Source organism: Opisthocomus hoazin, chromosome Z (assembly GCF_030867145.1).
Source record: "Opisthocomus hoazin isolate bOpiHoa1 chromosome Z, bOpiHoa1.hap1, whole genome shotgun sequence".
NCBI lineage: Eukaryota > Metazoa > Chordata > Aves > Opisthocomiformes > Opisthocomidae > Opisthocomus > Opisthocomus hoazin.
The window spans coordinates 19,897,235-19,910,799 of NC_134454.1; the positions used below are offsets into that span (position 1 = coordinate 19,897,235).

The 13,565-nt window shown below is 41.1% G+C and overlaps 1 protein-coding gene across 5 annotated transcripts in view; it reads left to right on the plus strand.

Annotated features, from left to right (window-relative positions):
- Window positions 1–13,565, plus strand: part of KDM4C (lysine demethylase 4C) — a 281,173-nt gene that overhangs the window by 27,052 nt on the left and 240,556 nt on the right. For all 5 annotated transcript variants that reach the window (XM_075410592.1, XM_075410593.1, XM_075410594.1 and 2 more), the window contains exon 4: window positions 2,492–2,606. In XM_075410592.1, coding sequence (XP_075266707.1) covers window positions 2,492–2,606 — 115 coding nt within the window. The remainder of the gene's footprint in view (window positions 1–2,491; window positions 2,607–13,565) is intronic.

Sequence of the window (13,565 nt, forward strand, 5' to 3'; positions counted from 1 at the left end):
GCTGAGCTTTATTTTAAGTACGCTTATTAACATTTAGTATTTAATTCCCTTTTTTTGGCCTAGATACTGGAATGGCCTATCACCATCTAATTCTGAAAAAGAACCCAACATCTTTTTTAACTTGCCCAGAAGTTTTTGCGTTGATCTAGGAAACTCACCTACATGTAATGAATGTCCGTATTCTGATTATGGCCAGATGGATATTAAGGGAGGGGAAAAAAGTCTATGAAGGGCTAGGCACTATACTTAAAAGTTTCAAATTGGTGGGCATTCCAAGAAGAGGGAGGTAATAGAAGGAATTATTCCCCGTTCCTTTTCGCCCCATAAAAAGAAGTCTGGAAGGTGAGTCAAATGATCCTAGAGAGAAAAGATATTTGAATATAACGAAGGAAGGTAACGCTGCCCTAGTTTGAAGGAAAGTTTCTCTAAGAAGTTAATTTAAGAAATTAAGAGGTAAGAAGAGAAGCTGTTATCAAGATCAGGAAAAAATAGGACATGGAAAGCTTTTAAAGAGGCTCCTCAGAAAATGTTCCATAATATCCATACCTTTGTAAAAACACAAAACTAATATCCTTTTTTCAATAAAAAGGATCGGTATGTTTCTGCCCCTATATTACTTGTGAAAAATTGAGATCACACAGTTTTCTTCTTCTGATAAGTGGGAATGGGAACATGTGTTGTAATTCTTAAAATTATTTGTTAGTAAATGTTACAGGGGAGAATAAATTATAAAACCTGCATGGTATCTGATGTCATTTTCTGTGATACCTATTCATGTATGTTCAAAGGTTACTTTTGGTTAACCCATGATAAAATGAGAAACACTTAATTTCTTGAAATAGCTTGATAATGCAAAAATACTCTGGAGGTTTTAATACATATCATGATGTTAGTTAAGTCTGTTACATTCTTTATCTCATGGAAGGTATTTTGGAAGTGTTTCTGATTTCAGTTTTCATGTTTTTACTGAAGTCAGTTTACAACTTCATTTCATAAGTAAAGAACAGTTGGGAGGGCTCCCTGTCTATTACTAGCTGTAGGTCTTTCTAAATATTCATCACTGCTCTTGAAAAAGGTGTCATGTAACCTCCTATGACACTCAATACAGTCTATATTTCTTAAACTATTAAGTAGCTGAGAGCCCCTATTCTCCCATAAAAATAATTTTCTTCCTTAATGAAGAAGACTTCTCTGTTATAGACTCTTTTCTTGAGTATTGTGATGTTACCCATTTCCTCTGGGAAAGAGAAAAGGGCCATGAACATCTAAATGAAATCATAGTTGCTTTTAAAAGGATTGTGTGTGCTCAGTCTAATGATTGCATCTTTTATTTGTTAAGGCATTCACAATTCACTAATGAGCATACCTGCATCCCCTAATCAAGATACTTATGATAACTGAGTTTGTGTATCTATATTACCCAGTGCCAAACAGAAATACAAGCTGATTTCTGGAGCCATATAATGAGAAATAATGAAAACAACTCCATTGCTGAGAATGCTTTGGTTAACATGCGTTTTGCTAACTTGCTTGGCTCTGTACTGTGTTATCACATGATGTAAATGTACCTGGTTTACTTAATTCTTATATGTTTGGATTTTCTTTCCAGTAGTTCAAATGTAGTAAGTTGGCAATGCTAATGTGAAACTTTACTTCTGAGTTGGAGTGATGGGAGAGTAAGTTTTCTTTGCTGAAAACCAAAATAGTAGAGAACACGGGCCTGACAAAGGATCCTGAGGCAAAAGCTATTGATGGGTGATCTTTATACTAGTGTGCTTGTATTGTGTTCCCACAAGATTTTACATGAGCTTTGAGTAACATTCCAGAAGTATATACCCAAGTATATTTATGCACATAGAAGTAGAGTGCCCTGTGCTGCACTACAGGAGTAAAAGAAAAATTCCTTTTTCACTGCATGGTAGAATTTTTGGTATCAACTGTGCGAAACATTATGCCTTTTCTCAAATGGTTTTTCTGGGGAAGGAGGAAGAGAAGAAAGTACTGGTTTTGCCTAGCAGGGCTGCTGCTTTGCAAAGCTAGTACATTTGAGTTGCTCTGAGACAGGCTTATGCGGGACCTACCTCTGTGTCTTATGCAGAGCTGGTAGCAAGGCAGGAAAGATACAGGCAAATAACAAATACTTGTCAATGAAGTGGCTTTTCCATGTGTGGTGTTTTTTTTTTTTTATGGGAGAGATACAAAAGGAAGGGCCGCAGCCTGAGGACAGTCAGTAGATGTGCTGTTTAGCTGCTGGAGACTGAAGAAAATGTTGTGTGGGTATGTATGGCTTCAGTTACTATAGCTGTCAGGTAGGAGGTTACATGCTATGGTGCATCATGAAACTAAGAATTCAGGACAACTAATAATTCTTCTATTTCAGTGAATTTGGAATAAAGTGATCTCTTAGCATTTGGTCTGCGGAATCAGAAGCATAGTCCATTGTGAAGGCTGTTGTTGAAAGACTGCTGAACCTTTGCCTATCTCTTTGCAGATACTGCACCCCAAGATGCGTAGACTATGAAGATCTGGAGCGTAAATACTGGAAGAACTTGACTTTTGTGGCACCAATTTATGGAGCAGATATCAATGGGAGCATTTATGATGAAGTATGCATAGCTTTTTATGAAGTTTATATCTTCCAGCCCTCTTTTAAAGGGTACTATACTTAGAGGATGTGTTCTTGCTTTGTGACTGAGAATATGTCTTTCGTTTGAAATCTATGTGTTACTCATTTTAAAGACTCCAAGCAAGGCTGAAATTAACTCTACATCTGCAAGTCAGACAGTTCTGTCCTGAGACAGTAGGATATTGCTGCTTTTCCTGATCATAAGACACTTCCCTTTCTTCACTTTGAACTGTCCAGAACTTTGAGATTCCTTTTTTCCTTTATTTATTTTTTTATTAAAGTTTCAGTGTGCGTGTAATCTGTGTGCCTCTGTGCAAATGTAGTGATATTTTAAATAACTTCTATTTTAAAATTAAAAGATGAAATACTTCTCTCTCTTTCACTGAGGAAAATGGATAGCTGTGCTTTATGCATGCTTGGAATGCCTGCGGTTTCCTGGAAATGTGCTTACAACTGCTGTGTACCTCTGAGTTAAAATAGATGAAACAGAAACTTCCTAAGGAAATGAATTTTGCTGGTTACTTGCCAAGATCTCCACAGATAAAAAGGGACTCTTAACACAGCTCTCATTATCCAAAGAATTACAGAGTATCTGTTGATATCAGTTAGGCTATATAAGTAGCTATAGGAAGTAGATTTTTGGAAGGATTATTTAAGTAATGAGACTAACAGAAGACATTTTAGCATTTCAAAAAAGATGGGAGGATTTTAAAAATACAAAGTAAACTTTTGTCCAAAAGAATCTACCACGTGTGGAGTTCTTGAGTTATTTCATGTTCTATGTAACTGCCTTCTCCAATCATTCAAAAAATAAAAAAAAAAAAAGTAGAATTTCCCCAGGGCAGATGGTCTGAGGCTCTGCTAATGTTTCATATTTCTTCACAGAAGACAAATTACTTGAAGACTCTGTCCAAAGATAAATACAGTCAGCCAAGATGGCTTAAGGCAATTCAATTTTTGCACTAGGTTATGTGATATTTGAAAAATAGCCTTAGATGTCCAGTGGTCTATTGTTTAGAGAAAGCAGCAAGTCCAATTTCTATTGTGTGTCCAAATGACTGTATAAAAATGATTTAGAAAATAATTGAAGATTCTGATTGGAGGTGTTTTGGTGAAGAGACATTCTAGGTGGCTGTTGCTTTGTGGAGACCAACATGGGGCACAGGAAAGTGGTGTTTCTTTCAAGAACCTTGCCCTTTTTCTTCTCTGATATTTTTTTTGGTTCTTTAATGTTGGCAGATAATGCCTTCTGGTGTACCTTTTTACAAATGTACGCTTGATTTTGATTGTGTTTTCTTTGGTCTTTAGTATCATAAGGTTACTGTTGCATGAGCAACATTTCCGAAAAAAAGAGAATATCTGATTTTGAAATGCTGACCGGTCGAAGAGAACATCAGAGTCTTTCTCTTGGAATTGCACTCTCATTAGATTAGGAGGCTGAGGAAGGGTCATCAAAAAAGCAAAGGGTGAAGTGAGAAGAGCAGAATTCAGCATTCGTAACTCAGATGCTGGGTGCATAGGAAGAGGAGACAAAGAAGGCACTGAAGGTTGTGGGGAGTGGGGAAGAAAACAGTAATAGGTAGAACAAAAATAAAAACTTAATGGCTATGATTAAATGGGTATTATTTAAAACTAAACAGCAAAGGAGAAATGTTAGCAAAACAAATAGACATTGAGGAAGGAGTGGGAAAAGACTGAGTAATTAATGTGATGTCCATGTCACAGTGTACAGCCCAGTGGGGTTTAGAGGAAAAGAAGGAAAAAACCCTGGTACCACACTGTTGGTGAGAAAGTTATGGATACCACTGATGAAATGTTTTTTCTTAGAATATTTTTTTAGGAAGTTAATTTTTGGCCAGCAGATGGTGTACTTGCACAAGAAGTGTTTTTGATGTGGAGTGCTAAGAAGGGGTCTTTTTGACTCTATTTGGAATTGGAGGTTGTTCTTCTGTCTTCATTTGGTTTACTTCAGGTTTGTCATTATTCAGGGAAAGGAGAGGAATACAAGTAGCCAATGTTTTGAGCAACATACAGCACAAAGCAGATGGCAGGACTAGTTTGTCAAACAGCCTATGGGAGATAAACAAAATCAAATGCTTACTTTTTACAAAATGCATTTTATAGGAAACAGTGTGGTATAGATGTTGCATTTAATACAGAAAGGTAAATATCTGGCACAATTCTGGGTAGAAAAACAGCAGGAACTTAGTGAAAGTGTGATGTATATGTATACTTGGGCTGTCAAAATTAGTGAGAAATGCTGCTGTGCTGCAAGCCCTTATTTAGTTTAAAAGTTTACTAATTACATTTTTTTCCCACGTGGTGATGCTCAGTTTAACATTGAAACATCTGTATCTGAAGCATGATGAAGCATTAATTTTTACTATTTAGATTATTTAAGAAATAAAATTGTTATTGTGGAATCCAGCACTTTGCTGGCATTGTGCTAGAGAGGTCATAGATCTTGTAGTTCTGTTTCCTTTTCTTAAATCAGAGGATGACAGATTCTCAGGGGTTTGGAAGACTGGGCAAAGTTATAAAGCTGGTGTTATATGGAACAGCAAGAAAAAAAGAGCAGGAACGAAGCTATAAATGCATGCTTTGAATTTTGACAACTACCATCAATAATTCAAAGTTGACCCTTGTGATATTAGGATTATTGCGGAATCTCTGTTGTGTATTTGTAATGTATTTATGGTTATTTGACAATTTTGAAGACAGATTAAATCTTTTTGAATAAGGAAATAACCTATGAGAACAAGTGTTCTGTACACTGTATAGAGTTTTGTAGAAAATAAATTGAGGATAGTTGGATGTTTGCTTGAAATATAATTCTGTGCTGTGTATGCGTTTTAATTGCTGTTACATTTAATTACAGTGCTTTGTAGGAGAATGACAATGTGGGTGACTCAAGAAAAAGTGTTGCACTAAGGAACAGGTTGTAAGGATGATTATGTTAAGATTACAAGTGTTTTTAGATACATGTTCAAGGTTCTGTGTTTTTGTTGCTATACGGTCATGTGGACGTGAGTGAAAGTTAATATTCCTGAACGAGTTTATAATGTCAATAATAAAGCACGAGTCTCACTAGCTGCAGTTGTTAAAATGATTCATTATTTTATGAACACCTAACAGCTATGATTATTTAGGAAGTTTAATTGACAAGTGATTATTTTTTATTGTGTTATTTCAAGAGAGCTGTCTTTCTTGTGAGTTAGCATGGATGTAATGTCAGCTGGAGCCAGTTTAGGCTAAATGACTCGCCTGTGAAACAGTTGCAGAAAGTCACTGTTCCTGTCAGGAAGGAGAAGGAAGAGAGCAACAGATGTATTCAAATTTCCCACTGTATCACTTGACAGAGTAGCTAACTTCATTTTAAAGTGGCACCTTGACATTATATGTAGTGTTTGGATTTGACCGTGAGATGAGTTAGGGATGGCATCTGACTTGTACCTTAAGTAAGGCTGGAGGAGAGCAGTAGGCATAAGCAATCCAAGAGTTTCTGCAGAGCATCAGTGACGTCTTCCTGACTGAAGATGTCAGTTGAACCTCATACTGACAAGCAAGGAAGGACTAACTGTATCACATCTAACACGAGCAAGTGTCAAGATTCTTCACCTGGGATGAGCTGCTTCTTATTGTGCATACAAAGTGGAGGTGGATAGGATGGAGAGCAGCCCTCTGGAAAGAGGTCTGGGGGTTTGGGTTGATGACAAATTGAACATGAGTCAACAGTGTGCCCTAGCAGCCAAAAAGGCCAAGCATGCCCAAGGGTGTATCAAGCAGAGCATAGCTAGCTGGTCGAGGGAGGTGACTGTTGCACTCTACACTGCACAGGTGCAGCCCCATCTTGAGCGCTCTATGTAGTTTTGGGTGCCTCAATATGCGAAGGACATCAAACTATTAAATGGGTCCAGAGAATGGTAACCAAGATGGTGAAAGGCCTCAAGGGCAAGACTTCCAAGGAGTGTCTGAGATCACTGGCTTGTTCAGCTTGGAGAAGGCTGAAGGATGACCTCATTGCAGACTACAGCTTTGTCAAGGGGTGCAGTGGGGAGGAGGTGCTGATCTCCTCTCCCTGGTGACCAGTGACAGACACAAGGAAATGGAATGAAGCTGCGTCAGGGGAAGGCCAGACTGGACATTAGCAAAAGGCTCTTCACTGAGAGGGTGGTTGGTCACTGGAACAGGCTGCCCAGGGAACTGGTCGTGGCACCAAGCCTGTCAGAGTTCAAGGAGCATGTGGATGACGCTCTGAGTCATGTGGTTTAGTCTTAAGTAGTCATGCAAGGAGCAGGGAGTTGGATTCGATAATCCTTATTGGGTCTCTTCCAACTTGAGATGTTCTGTGATTCTGTGACTTGTTGTGAATGTGAAGATTGAAGACAGCCTTGGCTGTAGTGACCATGAGATGGTGATGTTCAGGATCTTAAGAGGAGGTGTCAAGACAGAAAGCAGGACCACGACCTTGGCTTTCAGGAGAACAGACTTTGGCCTCTTCAGTGATCGCTTGGAAGAGTCCTGAGGTATAAGGCTCTGGAGGGAGGAGGGGTGCCAGAAAGCTGGTTGATATTCACCTTCTCTATGCTCAACAGTGGTCCATCCTAATGAGCAGGAATTTGGGCAAAAATTCCAGGGGTGTGCATGGATGAGCAAGGGGCTTCTGACAAAACTCAAACATAAACAGGAAACGCACAGGAGGTAGAAGCAGAGACCTGTAACCTGGGAGAAATATAGAGACACTGTCCAAATATGCAGAAATGCAATTGGGAACATCAAAGGCTACCTGGAATTGAATCTGAGAGATGTTGCGTAGTCAGCATGGATTCACCAAGAGGAAATCATGCCTGACCAATCTGATAGCTTTCTACGATGGCATGACTGGCTGGGTAGATAAGGGGAGAGCCGTGGATGTTGTCTACCTAGACTTCAGCAAGGCTTTTGACACTATCTTCGAGAACATTCTCCTAGGGAAGCTCAGGAAATGTAGGCTGGATGAATGGTCAGTGAGGTGGATTGAGAACTGGCTGAATGGCAGAACTCAGAGGGCTGTCATCAGCGGCGCAGAGTCTAGTTGGAGGCTGGTAACTAGTGGTGTCCTCCAGGGGTCAGTACTGGGCCCAGTCTTGTTCAACTTCTTCATCAATGACCTGGATGAAGAGTTAGAATGTACCCTCAGCAAGTTTGCTGATGACACGAAACTGGGAGGAGTGGTGGATACACCAGAGGGCTGTGCTGCCATTCAGCGTGACCTGGACAGGCTGGAGAGTTGGGCAGAGAGGAACCTGATGAAGTTCAACAAGGGCAAGTGCAGGGTCCTGCACCTGGGGAGGAACAACCCCATACATCAGTACAGGCTCGGGGTGGAGCTGCTGGAGAGCAGCTCTGTGGAGAGGGACCTGGGTGTGCTGGTGGATGAGAAGTTGACCATGAGCCAGCAGTGTGCCCTGGCTGCCAAGAAGGCCAGTGGTGTCCTGGGGTGCATCAAGAGGAGTGTGGCCAGCAGGTCGAGGGAGGTTCTCCTTCCCCTCTACACTGCCCTAGTGAGGCCCCATCTGGAGTACTGTGTCCAGTTCTGGTCTCTCCAGTTCAAGAAAGATGAGGAGCTACTGGAGAGAGTCCGGCGGAGGGCTACGAAGATGATGAGGGCACTGGAGCATCTTTCCTATGAGGAAAGGCTGAGGGAGCTGGGCTTGTTCAGCCTGAAGAAGAGAAGGCTGCGAGGGGACCTTCTAAATGCTTATAAATATCTGAAGGGTGGTTGTCAGGAGGATGGGGCCAGACTCTCTCCTGTGGTGCCCAGTGACAGGACAAGGGGCAATGGGCACAAACTGAAGCACAGGAAGTTCCATCTGAACATGAGGAAGAACTTCTTCCCTCTGAGGGTGACGGAGCACTGGAACAGGCTGCTCAGGAAGGTTGTGGAGTCTCCTTCTCTGGAGATATTCAAGCCCCAGCTGGACGCGGTCCTGTGCAGCCTGCTGTAGGTGACCCTGCTTTGGCAGGAGGGTTGGACTAGATGACCCACAGAGGTCCCTTCCAACCCCTACCATTCTGTGATTCTGTGAAGGCAAAAAGAAAGACTTCTATAAATGTACTGCAGGGATCAATACTGGGTCGAGTACAATGTAACATCTTAATTAATGATTTGGATGATGGGACAGAGTTTGCAGATGATACAAAACTGACAGGATTGGGTGATACACCAGCAGGTCGTGCTGTCATCCACAGGGACCTTGACAGGCTGGAGAAACAGTCTGACAGGAACTTCATGAAGCTCAGTAAGAGGAAGTGTAAAGTGCGGCATCTGACGAGGAAAAACCCCAGGCATATGGGGTACATGATGGCGGCTGAAGGCTGGGAAGCTGTTTTCCAGAAGATTTGTTTTGGGGGCCTTGGGGGACACCACGCTGAATGTGAGCCAGCAGTGTGGCAGTGCAGGAAAGGTGGCTAACAATGTGCTGGGCTGCAGTGGGAGGAATGCTGCCAGCATGTCGAAGAAGGTGATCCTGGCAGGACTGTGACCCCATGGAGAGACAGTAGCCAATGTTGGAGCTGGCAGGACTTGTGGCACTGTGGGGAAGTCTGTTCCTGAAGGACTGCACCCCATGGGAGGGACTCATGTTGGAGCAGTGCATGAAGAACTGTAGCCTGTGGGAAGGACTTATGTTGGAAAAGTTCATGGAGAACTGTCTTCCATGGGAGGGACCCTATGCTGGAGCAGGGGCAGAGTGTGAGGAGTCCTCCCACTGAGGAGGAAGGAATGGCTGAGACAACGTGTGATGAACTGACCGCAACCCCCATTCCCTGTCCCCCTGCGCTGCTCGGAGGGAGGGGGTGGAGAAATCAGGAGTAAAGCTGAGCCCTGGAAGAAAGGAGGGGTGGGAGGAAGGTGTTGTAAGATTTAGGTGTTATTTCTCATTATCGTACTCTGGTAGTAAATTAATTTTTCCCCAAGTTGAGTCCTTTTTTGCCCATGACTGTAATTGGTGAGTGATCTTCCTCTCTTTATCTTGGCCAATGAGCTTTTTGTTACACTTTCAGTTCCCTGTCTAGCTGAGGAGGGGAGTGATAAAGTGGCTTTGGTGGGCACCTGGCATCCAGCTGGGGTCAACCCACCACAGGTATGTACGGGATGTTACTGGGTAGCTTAATGAGGGGACATGGACTTGTATTTTTTTTTTTTAAATGTAGAAAGTTCTGCATGTTTTAGCACATGATTATGTGACCCACTTAGTGGATGAGAGAAAGGCTGTGGATGTTGTCTACCTGGACTTTAGTAAAGCCTTTGACACCATTTCCCACAACATACTTCTGGAGAAGCTGGCTGCTCATGGGTTGGACGGGAGTACTCTTTGCTCAGTTGAAAACTGGCTGGATGGCTGAGCCCAGAGAATTGTGGTGAATGGAGGTAAATCCAGCTGGCAGCCCATCACAAGTGGTGTTCCCTAGGGCTCAGTTGTGGGACCAATTGTGTTTAACATCTCTGTCAGTGATGAGGACGAGGGGGATTGAGTGCTCTCTCAGTAAGTTTGCAGATGACACCAAGTTGTGTGGGAGTGTTGATTTGCTCAAGGGTAGGAAGGCTCTGCAGAGGGATCTGGACAGGCTGGATCAATGGGCCTAGGTCAGTCCGATGAGGTTCAACAAAGCCGAGTGCCGGATCCTGCACTTGGGTCACAACCCTATTCAACCTCACTAGAAGAAGGGTGTTGAAATGCTGGAGTGGGGTAGAGTGGCTGGAAATCTGCCTGGTGGAAAAGGACCTTGGAGTGCTGGTTGACAGTGGCTGAACATGAGCCAGCAGTGTGCCCAGGGGGCCAAGAAGGCCAACGGCATCCTGGCTTCTATCAGGAATAGTGTGGCCAGCAGGAGTAGGGAGGTGATCGTGTCCCTGTACTCAGCACTGGTGAGGTCCCCCCCTAAGTGCTGTGTTCAGTTTTGGGCCCCTCACTACAAGAAGGACACTGAGGTGCTGGAGCATGTCCAGAGAAGAGCAATGAAGCTGGTGAAGGACCTAGAGAACAAGTCTAGTGAGGAGCGGCTGAGGGAACTGGGATTGTTTAGTCTGGAGAAGAGGAGGCTGAGGGGGGAACCTTATTGCTCTCCACAACTACCTGAAAGGAGGTTGTAGCGAGGCGGGTATTGTCCCTTTTCCCAGGTAACAAGTGATAGGATGAGAGGCAGTGGCCTCAAGTTGCACCAGGGGAGGTTTAGATTGGATATTGGGAAAAGTTTCTTCACCAAAAGGGATAATCAAGCCTTGGAACAGGGTACTAAGGGAAGTGGTTGAGTCACCATTGCTGGAGGTGTTCAAAAGAAGTGTAGACGTGGCACGTGGTTAGTGGTGGACCTGGCAGTATTAGGTTGGTTGGACTCGATCTTAAAGGTCTTTTCCGACCTAAACGATTCTATGATTCTTTGAGATGTCCTTTCTCTATGATGTTACAGTTGAGATCAATGTGAGCGTTGCTTCACTTACATGTTTGGTTCTAGTGTGCATTTCCAAAGAGAATCTACTTGCTTCTGTTTTTTTCCCCACCCTTCAAATGGGTGCTGCAAAGCAACAGTTATATCCAAAAAGATACTGAGAAGAAAAAAGAGATCAGAAGACAGAGATTGTTTGTGTTTCCTAATCTGTGTGTTTATGGTGCAGAGATTCTGTTAGCGACATTTTTCTGTCTGTATTTTATGCCCTTCGAAGAAGCAATAAAAACCTGGCTTTTTTTTTATTATATTCACTGGTATGAGTGAGTGGGTGTGTGGAGAGAGGAGTAGGGGATGAAGCACAAATTTTTCTATATATTTCTCCTACTCCTTTTCACTCTATCTCAATTAATTTTTTTACTCTTCTTTATTATTTGAGCTGTTTCAGTCAGTCATAGGTGCTTTTTAATCCTAGTTGTACAACAGATGTCTTGTTTGCCAGGTTAATATTGAAATGAATCCATGAGATCACCACAGGAGAAATTAAACACTGAAAAAGGGTTGTGTGTATTAATGTATATGTACAGAAATCACGGCTAATTGGTTTGAAGTGCAATGGATAGTGTCATGTCACTATTGTAAGTACTGTAGAGAAAGGAAATGAATTAAAAAAAATCATTTGGAGCTTATTTTGTGCTTATTTGGAAAGAGGTCACTGCTTGAGCTTCACTTTTTACCAATATACAATAGCAATTTTACATATATATATATTTATATATATATTTTACCAATGTAGCTACATTTTCCTTTGTGTCTTTGAGAAAAGAATGGGTCATCTGCTTCTAAACTGTGCAAGTGTTCAGATAGTTGAGAGCTGCTTGCAAAGTGACCCATATTATCTTCACATTGCGTCAAAACCTGGTTCAGAGGCTGGTAAAAGAGTCACGAAAACTCTTGACAATAATTTACAGTAACTTTGAATCATTTACAGAACTAGTGAAGGCTGGAATAATGTTGTTCTATATAAACCACTATGTACCTTGCAGTGTTTCTCTGAGGAAACGCAAGCCTAATGTGCATAGCAATGACCACAGATGGTAAGATTTTTCGAACCTGTATTTCTTTGTTTTAGTAAAGAAATAAAATGTTATGTTTCAGCTTTTTTCGTGATGTTAGATTGTGTAGTACAGTTGTCAAAAATGACAGGTATTGTTGAAAGAATTTGCCATCAAAAGTGTGGTTACATTAGAACTAATTTCTTTACACATTCCCTTGAAATTATTATAATATTCTGATATTACTGTGATACTCTGAGCAGAATACATGTTTGATATTTTCCTAACATTGAATAGATTGTAATGTCTGAATAAGTTTTTGTATTTGTAAGAAACTACCAGCTACACCTCATGGTCAAGCAATATGTGTCCTGGTGTTCTGATAATTGTTATTAAATATAGCATAACCTGCTAAGGTATACTTTAATTTTGAGTAATACTGTTATGTATTGACCTGTTAAACAGCTCTTTTATGGCTCCTGTGATATTTTTAGTGTGCACTGCAATTGTAAAGTTTCAAAACAGTCATATAACTATTAGAAAAATTATAATCCATATTTTACTTTAAAATTCATGTAAGCATTTTACTTCATATTTTTGAATATTAAAAAGATCTATGAGTAAAAGTATCAGCTTTAGTAGTAATTTGTAATAATTACTTGTAACGAGCTAGGCATAAATATAAAACTGATGGGTTTTTTTTGAAGTTCAAGGAATGTGAGAAGATTTAAAATGAATGAGTGTGATTTTACCATTTCAGCCAGTTTCCGTGAACATTTCCTTTTGAGCTAAGGCTAGTTGTCCAAAATAGTCTTTAGGAAATGGAAATAGCTCATGTATCTTGAGTGCAGAGGTTGTGGATTGTGTATTTGATATATTTGGTATTTTGAAGCAGGCCTTTTCTCCTAGGATTGTTCTCCATGGGAAGATTTGTTTTTGTTTTAGGCACAAACCAGTAGCAGTTTGGTTGGTGCCTAGCTGTGACTTGACTTAACAGGGGGTGAAAAGATGAGATGTGGTGTTACATTATCTTTATTTTTTTTTATTCTGTTAACCGTCACCTAATTCTTAGAAAGAGAAGAGTTAAGATTTCAGGATGTTATGGTTCCTAAAAGCTTACATGGATTAAAGAAGGTGACTGGACAAATAAATTGGTAAAAAGCCCATGGGGTGGTGTTAAGCAGAAGGATAACACCTCTGTCTAGAGAAATCTTCAATCTGCAAATTGCTGCAGGCTGGAAGGGTATTCTGGGGAAGTACTGCTTTGTGTGCACTGTTTTTGTCTGCTTTTGGCCACTCTCAGAAAATGTACTGTGTAGATTAACATTTGATTTTTATCTGTTGTATTTATTACTGTTTTCTAACCCTGTATGTATCTCTGTGCCTACATGGTTGAGTCATTGCTCTTACTTTGCTGTATTAATTTGTTTCTCCAAATTGACTATACAATTTGTGAA